The sequence below is a fragment of the Eleutherodactylus coqui genome, chromosome 8 (assembly GCF_035609145.1).
Source record: "Eleutherodactylus coqui strain aEleCoq1 chromosome 8, aEleCoq1.hap1, whole genome shotgun sequence".
NCBI lineage: Eukaryota > Metazoa > Chordata > Amphibia > Anura > Eleutherodactylidae > Eleutherodactylus > Eleutherodactylus coqui.
The window spans coordinates 135,896,592-135,919,598 of NC_089844.1; the positions used below are offsets into that span (position 1 = coordinate 135,896,592).

At 44.9% G+C, this 23,007-nt stretch overlaps 1 protein-coding gene across 2 annotated transcripts in view; it reads left to right on the forward strand.

Moving 5' to 3' along the window:
- Positions 1–23,007, forward strand: part of GLIS2 (GLIS family zinc finger 2) — a 46,014-nt gene that overhangs the window by 14,975 nt on the left and 8,032 nt on the right. The window contains exons 2-6 of one of the 2 annotated variants that reach the window (XM_066576488.1): positions 12,371–12,578; positions 12,761–12,909; positions 14,359–14,532; positions 18,454–18,587; positions 21,997–22,115. In XM_066576488.1, coding sequence (XP_066432585.1) covers positions 12,401–12,578; positions 12,761–12,909; positions 14,359–14,532; positions 18,454–18,587; positions 21,997–22,115 — 754 coding nt within the window. In that variant the 5' untranslated portion in view covers positions 12,371–12,400. Of the gene's footprint in view, positions 1–12,365; positions 12,579–12,760; positions 12,910–14,358; positions 14,533–18,453; positions 18,588–21,996; positions 22,116–23,007 lie in introns of both variants that reach the window. The other variant, XM_066576487.1, reaches the window with a different exon arrangement.

Here is a 23,007-nt window from a genome sequence, read left to right on the forward strand (position 1 = left end):
TCAGGAACTCAGAATTGAGATAAAATGCTATCTTTGTAAGTGTAACTAAACTTAAAAAAAAACTTCTTCCATGTCATAGTGAAGTATTGATCAGTGCTGAGATCCCCTCCGATCGCTAAAATGAATGTGCAGAAGCCCTCAGCTGGGTGCTCTGCCTATTGGGTTGCTATCAGCGAGCGGCGTACGGACTCCGTAGACTTTCTATAGAATCCACACTGCTCTGAGCAGACGGAAACAGTTGAACAGGTACAGCGCTCAGCTGAGGGCTTCTGCCCATTGGTTTTAGGGATCAGTGAGGACCTCAGATGACATGTTAGTAGTTTTTTAAAACGTAGTTGCCCTTTAATTTTAAAGGGCCACCAAACCTAAAAGTCACCAGCTTACAGAAATTCAGCTAAAGGTATCTTTACATGGGGTGATTATCATCCGAATAATTGCTGGAAACGGCAAATTCACGGGCGAAAGTCATCTTGTGAACACGTGGCCACAGACAGGGCAGTGAGCGAGTAATCACTGACTGTGGCTACATTTACACGGGCAAGCGCGATAGTGGGCCGAGAAACTCAGCCAGATATCGTGCTTGCAAACGTGCGGTTTTCACGCTGATTCAAGGCGTTTTTCATTCAAAAATGTCTTGCATCACTTCTGTGAAATTGCGATCCTCAGGCATATGTTTCACGCTCATTGCAAGTGTTTGCAATTGATTTCAACGGTAAACATTGCATCTCATTCGTATGTACAACGCCCGGCATGCTAGTGCTAAGCGATATCTTTTAAGGTCCCATTGAAGACAATAGTTGAAGCGTTGCGCTCAAAGATGGAAGATGCGGCGATTTTTATCCTTTCAGCATTGCGGTGAGGAGGAGAAAAAAAAAATAATTAAAAAATAAAATAATCGCTCGTGTGAATAAGTCCATCCAAAAGAAGGGAGTTCATATTCATACAGATTTTATGTATCTCGCAATGCACAAAACTCGCACCAGATTCTCGCCCGTGCCAATAAGCCCCGTCGGAGTCTTTGGTTTTTAGTTGAGTTACAACTATCGGGCCATATAAACAGGCAGTCATTCATCTATGAACAACTCCCTATTTGCAGGGAATGGAGGCGGGTGGCCGGAGCGATCTTTGGCATTCTCTGAACGACTATCGCTTCTGTGTGAAAGCACTAGAGCGACAGTCCATGGCATGGACGTTGGGCGCTTATGCGCCTGGCAGTCTTCCCATGTGAAATATCATTCACACCTACGTTGGTAAATGCATCTGCAAAAACTTGGAGATATGCAAGGTCAACTAGTCATCATGGGGGCAAGGATTTTTTTTTCTGGGCAGTCAGTTCTTCCATTGAAGAACACGCTAAAAGGGCTGATAACAGGAAACAATAGATTGCATTAAACAATACCAAATGTGTATCCTTTGGTCATTCTTCTCTGCTTATGTCCATTGATTTTATTTTAGCGGAGTCTTACAGATAGATAACCAGCAGGATGTGGTCAATGCCGAGCATTAGGTGGACCTTGCTGAGTGCAGCATGAGGACGGACAGTGCATGCTGCACCCTAATATAACAGTCTGGACAGGGGAAAAGGAAAGAATATTGGGCTATGCCATTGCTCCAGAAATGTTATAGCCACTAGGGCTACAGTTGACTGAATTTGTCATGTGGCCTTACACATAGGTAGCCCTCATGCATATTACATGACTGGCAGATCCAGCCCTAAACGACAAGCTCCGTCACCATCAATCTTATGTCTATGGAGCTGCTGCTGAAGGCTGTCGGGTGACTGCATGCATACAACATTGCATGACAGCTTGCCATGTAGCCCTACTCTGGGGTCATATGGTAAACCTTAGGTGTCAAGGAGACAAATGCAAGTAGTTGTGATGTTGATTAGGAGGAAAAGGCCAAACTACAGGACGTATTCTGTGTAATGGTGGACTGTCCTACTTTGATGCTCACCTGCTCCAGGTCTCTTATAGCCAATGTTCTCCAGAGGAAGCAGGAGGAAATTCTTGAATGGATGGAGTGGACATGCTTGAACTTGTGAGGATTTAGTCTTTAAGTCAGTAACAATTGTGGTTTATAGTGGGGGGTATATTAACCCTCATAACACCATCTTAATCCCCTCTCCCAGGTTAGGACTGGCTGCAAGCATCTCGAAAAACGTGCCCAACATACAAGTTGCAAACCTGCAGCTCTAACCATTCTCGAAGGCTCTTGGTGGAGCGGAAACATTACGCACTTGGGCTAAATTAATTGCTGTTTTTTTACAATTTCTGTCCCTCTCTTACATTGGTCGAACAAAGACAATGAAGATGAGTTCCTGCACATCCTGTTACTTCTGCCGGTCTTTATGATTGACTCGTGGAGCATGTTGTCTTCTCATTAGCCTTGAGTATAGCCACTTCGAGGGAAAAGCTGGAGATCATGCTGGTCCCATAAAAACAGTGATGTTGCACCCAGCCAGAGGATTGATTTTGTTTTCTAATCTGCATTACCAAATACGATTGGAATTTGGTTGCCGCTACAAATGCCGTCTTTTTTTTTTTTGTCTTTATACTACTGTGGAAAAGTCAGAAAATACTCTTACACAAAACAGCAATTAAAAAGGGGGTTGTCCAAAATTAGAAAAACATGGCTGCTGTCTCCCAGAAACAGTGCCACAATTGTCCATGGGTACTTTCTGGCATGGCAGCTCAGCTCCATTAAAGTGAATGAGGCTTAGCTGCAATACCACAGACAACCTGTGGACGGACATGGCACTGATTATGTAAGAGAGCAGCCATATTTTTTTAATTCTAGAAATCCCTTGAAGTACAAGCAGGAAATGTGTTAAAAACATCCAACACGCAAGCTAGCCATACACATAAAATAGCTGTTGGCTTACAGCTCTAGCCCAACACCCCCATACACATGTACGCTTGGCTTGAGCGAGCCTGTAGCCACTGCCAGAGCTGCTTATCTCCCCAAGAAAAAAAAGGATTGGACATGTTGAAATGAAACTGCTCAGTCCTTATCTCTGCCAACATCACAACATCTGCCATCAGTAGGCCCCCATATGCATTAGATGATCAGCCAGACTAGCTAAAATCTTTCATGTTTGGATGAGAAAAATCTAATGTGTGTGGCCAGCCTATTTTTTAATACCAAATCTATCACTGATAAATTTTTTATACTTTTGTGCACCCTACTGCCTCTTTAACTCAACCAAAGAATTGAAACATGAAAATACCCCTTACATTTACACAACCATATAGAATTATAGACTGGTAGAGTTGGAAGGGACCTCCAGGGTCATCGGGTCCAACCCCCTGCTCAGTGCAGGATCACTAAATCATCCCAGACAGATATTTGTCCAGCTTCTGTTTGAACACTTCCATTGAAGGAGAACTCACCACCTCCCGTGGTAACCTGTTCCACTCATTGATCCCCCTCACTGTCAGAAAGTTTTTTCTAATATCTAATTAGTATCTCCTCCCTTTCAATTTCATCCCATTGCTTCTAGTCTTTCCTTGCGCGAATGAGAATAGGGCTGATCCATCTGCACTGTGACAGTCCAGATATTTGCAGACAGCTATTAAGTCTCCTCTCAGCCTTCTTTTTTGCAAGCTAAACATTCTCAGATCCTTTAACCGTTCCTTATAGGACATGATTTGCAGACCGCTCACCATCTTGATAACTCTTTTTCTAAATTTCCTTCAGTTTGTTGATGTCTTTTTTAAAATTCGGATGCCCAGTACTGGACACCGTATTCTAGATGAGGTCTGACTAAGAGTAGAGGGGGATAATTACCTCACATGATCTAGACTCTATGCTTCTCTTAATACATCCCAGAATTGTGCTTGCCTTTTTGGCTGCTGCATCACACTGTTGACTCATGTTCAGTCTGTGATCTATTAGTATACCAAAGTCTTTTTCACATGTGCTGCTTAGCTCAATTCCTCCCATTCTGTAAGTGCTTTCTTCATTTTTCTTGCCCAGATGTAGGACTTTACAGTTCTCCTTGTTAAATACCATTCTGTTAGTCAGCGCTCACTGTTGAAGCTTGTTCAATACTTTCTCAGTAGAAGTTCAAAACTAGTTGGTAGAACACCAACACTGTCACCATCACATATTCTCTTCTTCAAATTTTATGTGAGAGATATTAGATTATCAAGTAATCACTCTTGGCTTCAGATCTGAAAAAATCCCCAGATCTTTCTGTTCATCCTCTCACTTTGAGAAAACAACTCAACACTATGGGTCTGAAGGAATATGAATCTGCCAACCTTCCTGCAGTCTGTGAATTGGAGGAATTTGAGAAGAGTTTGTACCCCACTAATGTAATGGTAATGAAAGACTATTTCAATGACGTTTGCAACCATCATGAACACCTGGTACAGGATCTTTGCAGGTTAGATGAAGAACAATATCTGGAGTTGATGTGTTGCTCAAGACTGACAGCATCATGGATTGTGATAGATAGAAACACATTTTAATACATTATGTAATCCCTTCTGATGAACTTGGTGGAAGAAAGTTCATGCCTACTGCTGTCAAGAGCAAAACAAACTTAAAGTACCTGTATACGGGACGACTATTAGCATCCAACAGCCATCCAATGGAGTACTGACTGACTAAGGCTCCCGTGCTTACATAGAAGCGATGGCCGTCCACCTCCATTCACAGTAAACAGGAGTCCCTCAAACATTGAGCAACTTCTGTTTACACGGTCTGATAGTCGCTTGGTTTTTAGGTGAGCTAAAAACCAAATGACCCCGAACAAATAACTGATTTGTTGCTCAGTGGTGCCCCGTCAGTGGCCATGTGTACACAGGATGACTACTGCCAGAATTCGCTGTTTCCAGCAATTCAAGCGATAATTGCCCTTTGTAAAAGTACCTTTAACAAACAAGTTGCTGGAGTTCACAGACCAATGGACTGGCCACCCATGCGCCCAGATTTCAACTTGATTGAATTTGGATGTATTCACCAAAAATACTAGAGGCGAATACTGTATAAGAAACTTTAGAATATATCTTATCAAATTAACATGCTTCTTTCTTCTGGCTCTTTTACACTCCCCCTTCCTCCTCTACTCTGGCCACTCACTTTGATAAACTCCTAAAATCCATCTTGATATATGGATCAGACTAAGAGCTCACTGAGAAATGAGATTACGTGCTGCCCATAGAAGACTATGGAGAGGAAAGGGGGGGCAGTGACAGAGAATCAGATAGGCCCCCTGCCCACGGCAGTGATTTCACGCCAGCTGAAGCTTTCCATAGCATTGCTATGGAAAGCGCCGGTCCCCTGTCCACAAGCGGAAAATCATTGTGATTCTCCGCTCGCGGCCGGCAGTTCACAGCATGCTGCGAATTGCCCTGATTCTCCGCAGTCAGCCTATCTATCAAATAATCTGACTGGCGGAGATTCGTCTGCGGCTCCTGCTCCCAGGCGGCGGCGGAGCTCCGTCGCGGTATACAGCAACGCCTGTGGACAGGGGGCCATAAACTCACACAGACACTGCTACAGCTATTAGTGTTTACTGTAGTACAGCTACTGAAATCACAGCTACACTGTCCATTTCTGCTGTATAACCCCCCCCCCCCCCCCCCATGATACTGCTTCTCTGTATATGAGGGGATAGTGAAAGGGGTGTGGGATCTTCTCTTCTCTATGTGCAATATATGGGTAATATCATAGTAGCTAGCCTCCACCAACCAGCTCACAGAAAACTTAAAATTAGAAATGGAGCCTGCAGATATCTGGTGATAAATACAGGATACAAGTCATATAATGGCCAGAAATAGTGTTATTCTGCATGTATACAGATGGCAGCTCATTCCTATAAGTCAGGTATGCTTTAAAATTTGACTATCTCTCATTTTCACCCAATGACTTTCATTGTGCTCCATCTTACAAAGCCAGCTCTCCGTCCTGTTCTACTCATTCTGTATTCATGAGGATATGGATTTAGTCTCATCATTGATGTCATGGTTTTTGTGTGTCACATGCTGCAAATTCCCTTCACTTGTCTTTTTTTCATTCCTCCATTCTCCCCAGTGGATGTTCATCAGTCACACCATCTCTGTGCTCTCTGACACTTATATCTTCTCTAGAGCTTACACCCTGTCAGTGCCCCTTAGTCCCACTGCTGCCATCAGTTCTTCCTGTGCCCTCAGTCACAGCTGGCTGCTCTTTGTCACCTTGTGTGTCTCATAGCGCAGCCCTGATCACAGCATGCCATCCTCTACGTGTATAGGAATGTGCACATGATATGTCTGTGTGCAGGTATATACTATATGGCAGACTATATGTATCAGTACAGTCTGCCTTTGTATATAAGAGATGTATGAGATCTCATGTATTATGTTATTGTGCATACAATATAAGTATAATCCGAAGTTCAGTGTTAGAAATTGGACACTTTTAACCTCTTAAGGACCAGGGCTTTTTGGCCCTAAAGGACCTGATACTTTTTAGAGATTTTACCCATGTGGTGGTTTTACTAACCCATTTTTTTTTGGGGGTCGGCTACCAAAATTATATATGCTGTTTTTTTCCCGTGACATATAGGACTGTTTTTTAATATCTTTTTTTCACTGCCTTTTTTTTTCCAGTTTTTGTTGTTTTGGGGGTAAAAAGCTAAAAAAAAAGTTTAGTTTTTTTCTAATTAATACTAGTTTGTATAGTTGTTTATAATCGGCGGTTTTTAGTTGACATCGGTGGGGGGTCATTTTCTTTTTTATGCATATATTTTTATTTTATTCTGTAATTTAAAAAAAAAAATTAAAAATTGTATGCATTTTTTTTTACCATCTATGTCTACCCTGACGTTATGTAAGACCTTAGGAGGTCATTCTCATTGTCTTTTTTTTATTTCACATTTTTCCACTGTAGCTGGGGCATCAATAGAAGCCCAAGTCACAGAGCTGATCTGGGTCAACTAGGACCCTGCTACTCTGCCGTGGCAAGGGGCATCCGATGTCTGACAGCCGAGGATCTGCTTCTGCTTGATTTCAGGAGCTTTAGGCCTCTTTCAAACTGGCTACAAAATTGTGAGATTTTGTAGCGATGTGAAGCTCATGGTTTTCAGTGGGTTCTTTCCGGCTACAAAACATCTTGTGTGAAAAAACCCATTGGAAACCACAGGCTTCACATACATACATTTTATAGTGATGTCGCATCGCTACAAAATCTCGCGATTTTGTAGCCCGTGTGAAAGAGGCCTAAATCCTGCACCATACTTTTGCTATCAGCCGGGATTAATGCCCAGGAGCAAGCGCCATAAATTTACTGTGCTTTGTCCTTAAAGGGTAGATCCTAATTACTTTCCCTGACATTGAGGTCGTGGATCTGAGGTGGTCAGTCTATTAGGCCTTATTCACGTAGCTAATTTAGCCGCAGTAAAAAAATAAATCTCGACCACCTGAAGCATTAGTTCCCAATGTATTCATTCAGTTGGCCGATTTTTAGCCACGTAAAAACGTCATGGGAATAATAGGACATCGGCGGCTGACTATGGCGGCCGATTATATACGCGGCAGGAAAAGATGAGTCTTGCCCTATCTTTTGGCCAATATTCGCTGGCGGCTCCCATAGGCTTCTATGGAAACTGTTGATAAAGGGAGGAAGTTTAGTAGTGGGTAGCGCTGCAAAAGCATTACAGGTGCCTCTATTTAGCGATTAGAAGTAAATCTGAGGATTTATACTGACCAAGGAAATTTGGTGCACCCGGACGTGTGAATGGATGAGAAAGCGCTAATTCAAATTGAATCGTGGCTTTTTCCCGTTTATGCGATTTTGGGCCGGGATGTGGCAAGCGTAAAAATTAGAGATGAGCGAACGTACTCGGATAAGCAGTACTCGTCCGAGTAATGTGCTTTATCCGAGTACCTCTCTGCTCGTCCTGAAAGATTCGGGACGCGCTGCGGAGCGGGGAGCTGCAGGGGAGAGCGGGGAGGAACGGAGGGGAGATCTTTCTCTCCCTCTCTCCCGCCCGCTCTGCCCCGCTCCCCGCTGCGACTCACCTGTCAGCAGCGGAGCGCCCCGAATCTTTCAGGACGAGCGGAGAGATACTCGGATAAAGCACATTACTCGGACGAGTAGTGCTTATCCGAGTACGTTCGCTCATCTCTAGTAAAAATCCATCGCCCGTATAAAGAGCTCGTATTCTGAGAACATCAGACACTTCTGACACCGTGCCGCATAATAGGTTGATATATAAAATGAGACAGCTCGGACTGGGCGAAAATGTGTGTATCTGGGTAAAGAACTGGCTCGGAGATAGAAAGCAGAGGGTGGTAATAAATGGATTCTACTCTTTAGGCCCCCTGTCCACGGCAGTGATTTACCGCCGGCTGAAGCTTTCCATACCGTATCCAGGAGCAGAGAATCATTGTGATTCACCGCTCGCGGACAGCAATTCGCAGCATGCTGCGAATTGCCCCAATTCCCCGCGGTCAGCCTATCTGTCAGATAGGCTGACCTGCAGAGAACCGTCTGCCAACTCCTGCTCCCAGGCGGCAGCTCCCACAGCTGAGATTTGCCACGGGATACCGCAACGCCCGTGGACAGGGGGCCTAATGGGCCACCGTTGCTAGCGGGGTGCCACAGGGTTCAGTATTAGGCCCTCATATATTTATTAACGACCTGATAGAGGGGCTGCACAGTAAATATCAATATTTGCAGATGATACAAAATTATATAAGACAATTAATACAACGGAGGACAATGTGCGGCTACAAACGGACCGAGATAAGCTGGGGGCTTGGGCAGAAAAATGGCAAATGAAGTTATGCACATCGGCAGCAGAAACGGATGTCACCAATATACACTAAATGGGGTACTGCTAGGGAAAAGTGATATGGAAAAGACCTGGGGGTACTAGTGGATTGTCGACTAAACTGGAGTAACCAATGCCAGTCAGCTGCTGCAAAAGCTAATTAGGTCTTGGGGTGCATTAAAAGAGGTATAGGGGCGAAGGACAAGAACATTATCCTCTCACTATATAAGGCACTTGTCAGGCCTGTGTACAGTTCTGGTCACCGGTGCTCAGGAAAGATGTTGCAGCACTTGAGGGGTTCCAAAGAAGGGCAACTTAATTAATACATGGAATGAGAGGACTGGAATACCCAGAGAGGCGAACAAAACTGGGATTATTTACCCTGGAAAAAAGACGGTTATGGAGCGATCAAATAACTATGTATAAATACATGAGGGGACAATACAAAGATCTCTACCATGATCCGTCTATACCCAGGACTGCGTCAGTAACAAGAGGACATCTGCTACGTCTAGAAGAAAGTAGGTCTCATCACCTACACAGAAGGGGGTTCTTTACTGTAAGAGCAGTGAGGCTGTGGAACACTCTGCCCGAGGACGTGGTGATGGCAAAATCCATAGAGGAGTTTAAGAGGGGACTAGATGTCTTTCTAGAGTGGAAGGATATTACAGGATATAGACATTAGGTGACTAGCAGGTTGTTGATTCGGCTCTTACATTCAGATAGGAACTATGAAAGGTTTATCCAGGGATTATTCTGACTGCCATTGTGAATTTTTCCCCCAAATGGGCTAATTGGCTTCTGCCTCTTGGGGGTTGCGCCTTCCTCTGGATCAACAAGGAGGTGAAACAGGCTGAACGAGATGGACATTGTCTTCATTCAGCCTAACATACTATGTTCCTATGCTTCTATGTTCATTAAAGGTATTTTTCAGCTTAGAAAGCCCATTTTCATATAACTGTGAATTCTGATGTAATATAGGAGTCATCTATTCAGGATCCCCATCTTTTGGCCAGAGTGGAAAGTGGAAACAAAAAAAATATCTACTCTGGAAGATTTGTCCTGTCCCGCATGACACAGACAAACCATTGATTTGAAAGGGCACTGTGTAATGCTTTGCTCCCCCTGTGGAGGCGCTGTAAAAAAATTGAACACTTCCGGACAGATTTTCCAAGAGATTGCAGTTGATTACTGGAGGTCCCAGCCGGAGGACACTTTATAATCAGCTTATTCTCATGAGACCCTTCTAACAACTAGGAAATGTTCAAATCAGACACCCCTTTAAGTATTTCTTGGTTTTTAAGGCAAAAACACAAGAGAGTTGTCATCCGAACACCCGTTCAGCCAAAAGCAATCTCTTTCAACTCCCCCAAAAACACACACATTTGGAACGGCGGAGCATGTGGGAACACTTTTGGAAAGATACAGCTGTAACTTTGTAGATTGGAAGGATGAGTTAAAGTGGCAGTAGGGTGCATGAAAAATGTGGAGCAATGAAACACTGATAGATTTGATTTTATGATTGGTGTTGGAGTCGTTAGTCTTTATTTTGTGCTAAATGTGTTTCTTTAATAATTTAATATAATGACCATTATTACTAAATAATATTCTCCAAAAGGGCGGCCCTTATCTTTTGCACAGTACCAGACATGTATGTTACTGTAAATGTGCAGTATGTACATGGAACGTTATCAGCTTCATTGGCATGTAGAAGTAGCATTCATATCTGTGTATGTCTCATAGTTAATAATAGTTGTACAGTACATGGATACATTGATGTCAATTCAGATACAGGTATTAGGTATACAGATTTTTGTTCATACATGTATGCGTAAGAATACATGTGCACTGTGTGTATATATGTGCATGCATTGGTTTGTGTATGTCTGTTTGAGTGTGTTTGTAGATGAACTTTGCGTATTTTGTACGTATGCTTTTGTGTTGTTTTGTATGTGTATATATATGTACATTGTTTTGTATTTGTATATGGTTTTGTATATGTGTGTACATTGTGCTGTATGTGTATATATGTACATGGTTTTGTATGTGTGTACATAGAGATGTATGTGTATATCTTTGTATAAGTGTAGATTGTTTTGTATGTGTATATGTATAGATTGTGTTGTATGTGTATGTATATGTGCACATGGTTTTGTATATGTATATACATAGTGTTGTATGTGTATATGGTTTTGTATATGTGTGTACATTGTGCTGTATGTGTATATATGTACATGGTTTTGTATATGTGTGTACATAGTGTTATATGTGTATATTTTGGTATAAGTGTAGATTGTTTTATATGTGTATATGTATAGATTGTGTTGTATGTGTATGCATGTACATAGTATTGTATGTGTATATATGTACGTGTGTGTGTATATATATATATCGTTGTATGTGTATATGTGCACAATGTCTTGTATGTGTATACATGTGTAGATTGTTTTGTATGTGTATATGTATAGATTGTGTTGTATGTATATGTGCACATGGTTTTGTATGTGTATATGTGTGTACATAGTGTTGTATGTGTGTGTATATATATATATATATCGTTGTATGTGTATACATGTGTACATTGTGTTGTATATGTATATATGTGTAGATTGTTTTGCATGTGTATACATGTGTACATTGTTTTATATGTGTATACATGTGTACATTGTGTTGTATATGTATATATGTGTAGATTGTTTTGCATGTGTATACATGTGTACATTGTTTTATATGTGTATACATGTGTACATTGTGTTGTATATGTATATATGTGTAGATTGTTTTGCATGTGTATATATGTGTGTACATGTGTACATTGTGTTGTATATGTATATATGTGTAGATTGTTTTATATGTGTATACATGTGTACATTGTGTTGTATATGTATATATGTGTACATTGTTGTGCCATTCTTCTGGCCTCCTCCTTGTGTCATGTGCTGTTTTCTACATTGCAGCAGCCCATTCATCACCCAGAGCCGGGGGCACGGGGCTACCTGTCACCTAATGACTTCCTCCTGCATCTCTCTGCCGGCTGTTCCCCTCTCTCCTCCCCATCCACTGTCTTTCTCTCTCCTCACAATCTTCTGCTGTCATTCTGCCCCTCTTTCCCAATGTCCTTCCCCTTCACATTCGGTGTCCTCTCTCGCCCTCCCCTTCACCATCTCTCTCTCCACCCTCCCATTCTCTCCCTCCACAGTGCTCCCAGGCCTCCAACATTCCTCAGTGTCTGGCCACGGCTGGCCCCATGCCCAGGATGGGGGTGGCGCGGGGTGTGTGGGGGGGACACGCCTTTATCCCCACATGGCACTAGATGGGTGACCCTCCCTCTCACAGATTCCCTTAGGAGAGGGGGTATGTTACATCTCAAAGGGAGATCCTACACCCCCGCACCCTTCAGGAAACCACACGTGGCAATTGGTATTACCCTTTTCCTGACACAGCACCCAGGCACATAAATGTATTTAACCCCCTGCGTGCCTGCGATGTTACGCTGCACTATAGCAGGAGGCACTGTGCAGTTCTGTAAGGAGCGATGGGTTAATGGTGCAATATGCTGCCGATATGTGTTAATCTATGCATGTTGTTCTTCTCTGTTCAGGACAGCTGGGGGTGCACTGAGTGTGGCCATTGATCATGCACTCACTGGACGAGCCCCTGGATTTGAAGCTCAGTATCTCGAAGCTGCGGGCAGCACGAGAGAAGAGAGACCGCAATGGGGGGAGCCCCAAGAAAATTTCAGTGCACCATGAGCTGATGATACGGGATGATGGAACGACTGTCATCACCCCTATTTGTCCCTCACCCCCACCAGGTATTCTGTTTTATATCATTGCACCCCCTGCTTTATACGCTGTATATACTCCAACCTTTTTTTTCCCACATTTACTGCAGATAACGTATTCTGTGCCACCCTTATATTAAGATGGCACTGCCCTCCTGAACCCCTACCAATGTCTTGAATTCCTCATTAACAATTGCTTTATCTTTTTTCAGGGTTCCTGCCTCGTTTTCGGGAGGGGGACAGTCCTCCCTTTTCCACACCACCCATCGTGGACCTCAGCCTCTCACCCCCTTCTGGTATGGACTCCCCTAGCCGAGCATCTTTGTCCCCTGAAAGGGTGATTATTGGGGACATGCCACTGGTGAGTCTTTGTCACCAACACTAATTACAGCCTTAGATACCTGGATTAGGCCTCATGTCCACGGGTGAATCAGATTCCGCATGCGGGAGCCTGCAGCGGAATCCAACCCTGCCTGCGGCCGAGGACCCTGCGGGGTCTTCTATCTTCTTAACTGCGGATGTGTGCGGAAGCGCCGGCACACATGCGCAGTGAAGTTTCTTTTTAACTCCTGCTTTCCTGCGGAATTCGCAGCCCCTCTGCAATTGATTTGCGGACAGGCCGCGATTGGGACGGCTTCCATTGATGGGATCGCACTGAAATGGAGCATGCCGCGATTTATTTACGGTCCACAAGGCCTGCAAATCAAATCCGCATGCTTTATTTCATTTGCGATAGCCCATGTTTCCCTATGGGCGACTTGATTTACGGATCTTACGCAAGTCAAACCTGGCCATGGACATTGAGCCTTAGGGTTCTTTTTACATGGGATGACTGTCAGGCACATAAGCGCCTAACAGCCGCCCCAATGATTATCACTCCTGTGCTTTTGCATAGGAGCAGTACTTGTTCAGTGAATGGAGGTGGAGTGCGTTGGAGATCTCTTCTGGCCGCCCGCCTCCATTTAGAGTAAACAGGCAGTAGTTTACAGATGAAAGACTGCCTGTTTATATGGGCCGACAGCTGCTTGGTTTTTAACTGACGATAATCATGGGACGACAGTAGCTCCCAATCACTCGTGCAACTGTCAGTCCGTGTAAAAGTACATTTATGCTATACCTACCCCGACCTGTAGGTGACAGAGTTTTTTAATCTACACTAAAAAGGATTTGCCCTGTTTATCTAACCGCTATTAGGGTATGGTCACACAGCAGAACTCAACGTGGAATTTTCTTCGTCAATTCCGCCTCTAAAACCACATCGTTCTGCAATGGAATTTGCCGCGAATCTGAGCGCGGATTTAACTGTCAATGGGCAAAATCCATATGCAAAATTCAGGCGTGGAAAATCACGTTTTTGCAAGTTTCCAAGTCAAGAAGTGGCAATCACGTCTTGACGCAGAAATACGGTTTTCCATTTTGGAATACCACACAAGGATTTGGCCCATTGGAGGACTAAATCCGCAAATGGATCTGCGGTAAAAAAAACATGGCAAGAAGACCAGAATTTTGTTACATTTTTTAGAGGGGGAATCCATACGGAAAATTCCTTGGCGAATTCCGCTTTGTGAACATATCCTTATATAACAAGGGACGACATATATAGCTCAGAGCCGTTCCACTTTATAGCACATGAGTTTTGCCTTTGTATACCCAGAGGAAATGCAGATTTCGCTCCCTGTGGGTAGATGTGGGATTTTACGTTATCTCCTACATTTCGTCTTTCTTCTGGGAATCACCCCCCAGCTCCATCCTTATCCTTCTCTTCTACATATCGCTACTCATGTCAACCGAAATATCTTCTGCTCCCTAGGACACGCCATCACTGCGCTGCCGGGGTGATACAGCTCCCAGTCCATTCCAGTTCTTCCTGCCTCTTAGTTCTGGTCTACAGCTGCCCCCTTCCATGTTCTTGACCCCACCTAAGGAGAAGCGGCTGTCCCTGGAGTACACAGAACAAAAACAGCTGGTGTGTCAGTGGGCAAAGGTAAGCCTCACCTGATGGCGGTCTAGTCACCATTATTCTGTGTGTATTGCAGATTATTATTCTTAAAGGGAACCTGTCATCAACCATAAGCACCATAAACTTAGTTATAGTGCTTATAGTTTAGGTGACATGGAGTCTGGGGAGCCTCTTTTCATACTCATCCAGTCCCCCGGCAAAGTAAGCGGGCGTACTGACAGCTTGAAACTTTTCGGAAGGCTGTGCTCCCATAGCTTTGGGAGTGCGCACACACATGCTTCTGAGTAGAGCCACACTGGCTGTGCATGCGGACTTTCATGGGGGTCATAGTAGTATAAAAAAAAGTGCAAACCATCATTAGACGAATGAGGACACTCTCGCTCATCGCCTGATTGGCTCCTCTATGCGAGCATAAAAAAAGCTCATTTGTCATTTGCAATTATGTAAACAGCCCGTAAATGATGGAAACACATGCAGGCGATCCTCTGCCATGGCATGAACGAGCGCCAACTGACATGCTTTGTGAATCCACTCCTTTACAATGGCCTGAGGATCATGTGGTATAAAAGGGCCTTTAGGTACAACTCACATCTGTCATTTAGCTTATTCTGTTCTATCACGAGGGTGGAAATGATGGAGCGCCCAATGCATCAGATAACCGGCACCAATGACGCCCAACGGAACCCATTGACTTATAACGGGATCTGTCAGGCCACATCATGTTGTCCATTATAGTACTGCATGCCGTGCAATTGTTTTCCTGCAGATTTGATGGCCCTGCAGAGAGTCTTGTAGCAGCATTACATTATATCACAAATCGGTGCTACAACCCTGTATTTTAATTAGAGGATTCTTCCAATTGGTTCTCTGCTTCTGGTTTAGTGCAAAATTTCACATTACATTGCAGTTATGTGCTAGAAATGAGTGCTGGATTATCAGACTTTCTGTACTATTAGTTGCTGTATTAACCCCTTAATGATCAGGCCTGTCTAGGGGTAATGACCAGCTATATTTCTTAATTTTCACCTCTGCGTTTCAGCAACTGTACCTTGTTTGAGATTTTTCTCATTGACTTGGCTTGAGAAGGCCTTGTTTTATGCAGGGAAAATTGTACTTCTTTTCATGGTGGTCGGGGTACATGTAGATAACTGTAGTGTAGATAGGGATGAGCGAGTATACTTGCTAAGGCACTACTCGCTCGAGTAATGTGCCTTAGCCGAGTATCTCCCCGCTCGTCCTGAAAGATTCGGGTGCCGCCGCGGGGCGGGGAGCTGCTGGGGAGAGCAGGGAGGAACGGAGGGGAGATCTCTCTTTCCCTCTCTCCCGCCCGCTCTGCCCCGCTCCCCGCCGCAACTCACCTGTCAGCTGCAGCGGCACCCGAATCTTTCGGGACAAGCTGGGAGATACTCGGCTAAGGCACATTACTCGAGCGAGTAGTGCCTTAGCGAGTATACTCGCTCATCCCTAAGTGTAGATCATTTTGAGTCATAAATATAGAAAAAGCGAGTTTTGGCTTTGATTGTTTTGGTTATATTGCATTCACATTTCACTCCATTAAATAAATTCTGCAGGTTATTCTGGTTGTGTGGACGCCTGATAATTGTTTGCACATACATATGAACAAGAAATGTTAATATGATCGTTTGTCCCCATACAGGGTACATTGATTAGCAGCACATCCCCCCTGTTTACACAGGAAGCTGATGGGATAAGCTGACAAATGAGCTTTTGTTCATTTGTCAGCTGATCGTGGACGTCTTTACATGGGCCAATGATTGGGCAAATGAATGTTCATTCCCAATTATCAACCTGTGTGAAGGTGCATTTACACACAAAGATGATCGCTTAAAAGATGGCTTTTGAGCAATCATTTTTGCATAAACTACTACCTGGTACTAATGCCCATTAGTACCAATTAGTAGCGTGTGAGCCACCACACCAGGAGCTGTATTCAGGGAACAGACCACCCGCTGTTCTCTGAATACATTCCCTTTGTTCCGCAGGGCTGACAGCTGAGAACAGCTAATAGAATGAAATCAGCTGTAATCAGCACTCCCCGGGCAGAACACAGCGTGCAGTCCTGCTTATCAGCTGTTCTGCCGAATGATAGATTTCATGCAGAACTAAAATTCATAGTTCAGCAGAAAAGTGAAAGATGGGTACATTTACATGCAACGATTATCAATCAAAGGATGGCTTTTGAGCAAATTTTGAGCGCCAATTGTTGTGTCTAAATGGGCCTTAATATGGCCTTTGTGTACAGAATGCTCCTTTCTACATTCACAGGGCTGACTGCACAGGGATCCCCTAGTCCCTGATTGTGTTACTAGTAAACCCAGTTACCAGACTGAAGGGGGACCTCCCTTTGCTAATGCCATGGTCACCCATGACCACAGTGATCAGAGGGTTAACCAGATGGAATCGAAAAGTTCTACAATGGAAAATCACTTCCAGCCATCTGAATGGGGATGTTATAGTGGCAAACACATGGGTTTTAAATGAACAAGAAAGTCACAAAGATTTCTGCAACAAATCTGCGGTGAGCGGACTGCCTTAGGCATTATTCACATGACCGTATATACGCCGCTATTTAGTAGCGTCAAAAATCGGGCAAAAATCATGACCATCTGAAGCATTCCAATGTATTCATTCAGATGAACGATTTTTGGGCGCGTTTAAAAAAAAAAAAATAACAGGAAAAAATAGGACATCGGCAACCAAACACGGCAACTGATTTTATACATGAGAAGATAGGTCTTGTCCTATCTTTTGCCGAGATATGATGGAAGCTCCCACAAAAGAGTTTACCTTCAAGTGAGGGATTTCCGCGCAGCAGCGTATTTTTCTTGCCATCACCCGGCAGCCACCCATGTGAATGGATGAGAAAACGCTAATTAAGATCGGGACTTGATCTCGGCTATTCTTCTTATATGCACATTTACGGCTCTATTGGATGAGCATAAAAATGGCCACGTGAAGGAGGCCTTAGGGCAGTGATGGCAAACCTTTTAGTGCCCAAACTGCAACCCAAAACCTACTTATTTATCGCAAAGCGCCAACACGTCAGGGGGCGGGGCTTATCACGACGTATGATTTTACCCCCGTCATTCTAAAAAAGGACAGCGCTGTTTCAAAATGGATAGGGTGCGGATTTGGACTGCTTTTTAGATGCGGGAATACTGCAGAATGTCCTCAGCGGAAATTTCTGTGGAAAACTTCTGCAGCATTTTCGCATCGAAAAAGCAGTCAAAATCTGCACCCTGTCTATTTTGAAACATCCCTGCCCATTTCCACCAAATGTAAACATACCCCAGTGGTAATAGTGACACCGCAGAGCGGCCCCCAGCATAGTAGTGACACCCCACAGCGGCCCCCCGCATATTAGTGACACCCCACAGCGGCCCCCCGAACAGTAGTGACACCCCACAGCGGTCCCCTGCCTACCAGTGACACCCCACAGCGGCCCCCCGCGTACCAGTGACACCCCACAGCGCCCCCCCCCCCCCCGCATACCAGGGACACCCCACAGTGCCCCCGCCGCGTACCAGTAGGCACTGCCACTAGTGAGAGTGCAGAGCAGTGCCCTGTAAATAATGGAGGGGAACTTGTTCAATCAGCTAATTCGCGGAAGTGCCAAAGGTTAGACTCCCATGAATATGATATTGATGAGTGATCCTAAAGATAGAGTATATTACACTAACCGATACTGGAGGAGCACATCAAACTTTTGTCCTGAAAAAGTTAGGGAATTTGAGGTAACAGGTGACAAACCAGACAATCCCTTTAACTTGTTTTATGTATATGGAAATCAAATGTTTGGAATGGAAGGAGGTGGGGGGTTCAATCTCACTGACCGTGACCCACTCTCCCCCTCTCGTTACCTTCTGCTCACCATAGGTCATTTTTCAGCTCACTTAGTTTTACCTTTGACCTATAACTTTTCAGTGCAACCGCCTTTTTGAGTTATTGCAAGAGCTGGTGGATCACGTTAATGATTTCCATGTGAAGCCAGAAAAGGATGCCGGATACTGCTGCCACTGGGAGGGGTGTGCCCGCCGGGGAAGAGGATTCAATGCCAGGTAAGATTGAATGCACAGTGTATTCAGACAATGGAAAGGACTGAGCTACAGTCCATACAGTGATCGCATTCCATCACGCGAATACTGCAATACCAGATACAGCCTATGGACAAGAGAGGCGCTATTTCTGAGGGAGGAGGGGAGTCCCCTTTTTTCTAGTTTTGTGTAAATATACATCCTAATGCAAGTGGCGGATCTTACTGTAGAAGCGCCGTATTCATTCTTGTCCAGGACTGAATCTCACCTTTTGCAGTAATGCATTTTGGAGGGTAGAGAGGGTTCCTGGTGCCAACATTTATAGGTTCATCCCACCAAAATCATTTATCACCCATCCACAGGATTGGTGATCAATGTATGATTGCTAGAGTTCGGACCCCCAAGGATCAATAGAACGGCAGTCCCCGAGTGCCCCTGGTGAATGGAGTGATGCTGTGCACTTGTGAGCTCTGGTTCATTCCTTTCTATGGGACTAGCGAAGATATGTCAGAGCGAGTCTCAGCTACTTTCATAGGCAGTGAATGGAGCGGTGGGCACTCTATTCACTAGTGGGACCTGCGGGTCACCGTTCTTGTGATCCCTGCGGGTCCCAGTGTTTAGATCTATAGATGAGCGAGTATACTCGCTAAAGGCAATTGCTCGAGCGAGCATTGCCTTTAGCGAGTATCTCCCCCGCTCGAGACTGCAGGTTCGGGTGCCGGCGGGGAGCTGCGGGGGAGAGCGGAACGGAGGGGAGATCTCTCTCTCCCTCTCTCCCCCCGCTCCCTCCTGCTGACAGCCGCTACTCACCGCTCGAGCAATTGCCTTTAGCGAGTATACTCGCTCATCTCTATTTAGATCCCTTGCAATCATACATTTATCACCTACTCTGTAAATAGGTGATAAATGATTTTGGTAGGACGGCCCCTTTGACCAATATATTTTAAAGGGGTTTCCAGTTTAGTCATTGAATAAAAGATGGCCACGGTTTTCAAAATCTTTGCTTCTTGTCATTGCATGTAACATTCTTGTTTACATCCAGAGGGCTAAAACCTAACATTTATACACAGCTGAGAGTTTGCTGCAATGTAGGCAGTACAGCCATCTGGTAGGGATACACATAAGCTGCTCAGATCTCTTGCTGCAATGTATATGTAAAGACAAATATGAGCCTGGAGGTTATGAGGATTGTCAAGACTGAATACAATTATAACCAATGTTTAGCTGTTAGAATTAAGTTTGTACAAGTTTGCAGCCTCTAAGTGTAAACCCAAATATTCCCATTCACTGGCAGCAAACAGAGATTTTGAAAATGGGGAGAAATCAGAGTATATTATAATGTATAGTGACTAGAGATGAGCGAACGTACTCGATTAGGGCGATTTCGCACTCGAGCACCGCTTTTTTCGAGTAACTGACTACTCGGGCGAAAAGATTCGGGGGGCGCTGGGGTGGAGCGGGGGGTAGCAGTGGGGAACAGGGGGGAGCTCTCTCTCCCCCCCCCCCACTCCCCTCTGCAACCCCCCAATCACCCCCGGCGCCCCCCGAATCTTTTCGCCCGAGTAGTCAGTTACTCGAAAAAAGCGGTGCTCGGGTGCGAAATCGCCCTAAACGAGTCCGTTCGCTCATCTCTAATAGTGACCTCTCCTCACCTGATCTAAGAGTAGCTGCACTTTTTAAAACTTTTGACATGTCATGGGGACACCTCAAAAGTTTTGATCAGTGGGGGTTTGGGTGCTGAAACCCTCACCGATCACTAAAATGAAGGGGCAGACGCTGTCACCTGAGCACTGCGCCCCTTTGGCTCTGATTGTTTCTTGTTAACTCTTCTTGGAGCTCCTGCCCCTCTATTTCAGTGATCAGTCAAGGTTTTAGAACCCGAACTACACTGATGATAACTTAACATGCCCCTATGATGTGTTAACTTAAAATAAATGCAGTTACTCTTTAAAGGCATGTTCACATCTAGTAGATTTGGTGTGGATTTTCCTCAATTGAAGTAGTGAAAACTGAGGCACATCTGCATCAAAATCTGCACCAAACAATGTGGATTTCGGTGTGGATGCACACAAAATTCCGCTATGTACCCTAAATCATGAATTTTAGCTTAAAGTAACCCTCCAGACAAAATTCTATCCATGGACAGGAGGGTGATTTATTACCTGCAGTTTTTCTTCTTTTACTCTTCCGATCTGCCAGTTCCGGACCCCATTTTCGGCCTTCCCCATTCCACCTAATGTACTGCCTTCAGATTGGCCACTGCTAATCATGTGAGCAGCTTTGGCCAAATCAGAGAGCAGGTATAGTAATCTAACTCTGCCAATACACTGTGGGGATTTCCATATATACTTGAGTATAAGCCAATTTTTTCAGCACAAAAAATGTTTTGAAAAAGCCCCTGTTGGCTTATACTCGAGTGAGGTAAAAGAAAAAAAAAACCCTCAATACTCACCTATCAGCCGGCATCTGTGTCCCCGGCGCAAGGCTATCCCCAGCGGTGCGGCAAGCTGCTGCAGTCTCCCCCGCTGTCTTCTCCCTGGCTTGCTTTTAAAATCCTCGCCATCAGCGCTGTGATTGGATTGAGCCCTGGCCAATCACAGCCGACGCTCGATAAACCAATCACAGCCATTCAGTGATGTCATTCTGAATGGCTGTGATTGGTTTATTGAGCGCCAGCTGTGATTAGCCGGCGCTCGATCCAATCACAGCACTGATGGCGGGGATTTTAAAAGCAAGCCAGGGGGAAGACTGCAGCAGCTTGCCGCACCGCCGGGGACAGCATCGCGCCGGGGACACAGACGCTGGCTGATAGGTGACTATTCCTTTTTTTTTTTTTACCTACTATATAGTCAAGTATAGCTCGGCTTATACTCAAGTCAATAAGTTTTACCAAATTTTTGTGGTAAAACTTATTGACTCGGCTTATACTCGGGTCGGCTAATACTCGAGTATATAGGGTAGGTAGTCGGAAGATTACATCGGCCATTTTGGATGGCCAAAACACAGGACCCAGAACAGGTGGAACAGCTGGACAGCAGAGAAGAACTACTGCAAATAATATACCCTTCTCCCCCCAGGTCTGGGAGTTTGTCCCGAAACTTGGAGGTCGTGTTAATCCAGTAATCCATCCAGTATACAGCTATCTGTATACTCATAGTAATGAGAAACGTTACAACTACGCCACCTGGAGGAACTGTTGTAGTCTGCAACCTGTGGCTCCCAAGCTGTGATGAAACTACAACTACCAGCATGCCCAAGAGGCACAGAGCACGCTGGAAGTTGCTGAAGAGCCACAGGTTGCCGACCGCTGCTATACGGTATTATGTTCTTATGTTGGGGCTAAATAACTAAAGATTATTAGTATTTTCTTGAAGATGTAGATACACAAGGATTGCGTCTCCGATGAGACATTTGATGTCTTTTGTACCTGCAGGTATAAGATGCTGATTCACATCCGCACCCACACTAACGAGAGGCCTCACTGCTGCCCGACTTGTCACAAGAGTTTCTCACGGCTCGAAAACCTGAAGATACACAACCGCTCGCACACAGGTATGTGTTGTACTCCATGGCTTACGATCAGAGGTCAGGAGTAGAGATGAGCAAGCATACTCGCTAAGGACAATTGCTCGATCGAGCAATTGTCCTTAGCGAGTATCTCCCCGCTCGGCAGAGAAGGTTCGGCTGCCGGCGCAGGTGACAGGTGAGTTGCGGCAGTGAGCAGGAGGGAGCTGGGGGGGGGGGGAGAGGGAGAGAGGGAGAGAGAGATCTCCCCTCCGTTCCTCCCCGCTCTCCTCCGCGCTACCTGCCCGCCGCCGGCAGCCAAACCTTTTCTCTCGAGCGGGCAGGTACTCGCTAAGGGCAATGCTCGATCGAGCAATTACCCTTAGCGAGTATGCTCGCTCATCACTAGTCAGGAGGCATTTCTGTTTTACCCTTGTGGAGATCACCTTACTGGCCTTTGTATATTAACAAAGGTCTGTGATCGGTTGAGCGATGAACCCCACTGACCTATAAGGGGGTCCGTCCGATTCTATCATGGTGTTCATTGTTTTGCTAGAGAAAAAAAATTGTGCTATATACTGGACTATTTTTTTATCAAATGTTGCGACTGCAGACTGTAAAAACAGGCCGATAGGTGAATAGACATTTTCCCAGTCGCTGCCAAGTGTAAATTTGTCCAGCGATTGGACGACTGATAAAATTCTTATTTGTTAAGGCCCATTTAGACGGGACGAATGTCGGGCAAACGATGCCCGATACTCGTCCCCGCACATACTAGCTCTCATGCGGCTGCACAGGGGCTAGTATCAATGGCTCACAGTGGGACGGCTGGAGGAGATTTCTCTCCTCGTGCTCCCCCGCCCCTCTCCATTGACATAATATAGCGTCCATTCAGTACTGAATGGCCGCTACTTACACTGAGTGATCAGCATTCACCTCA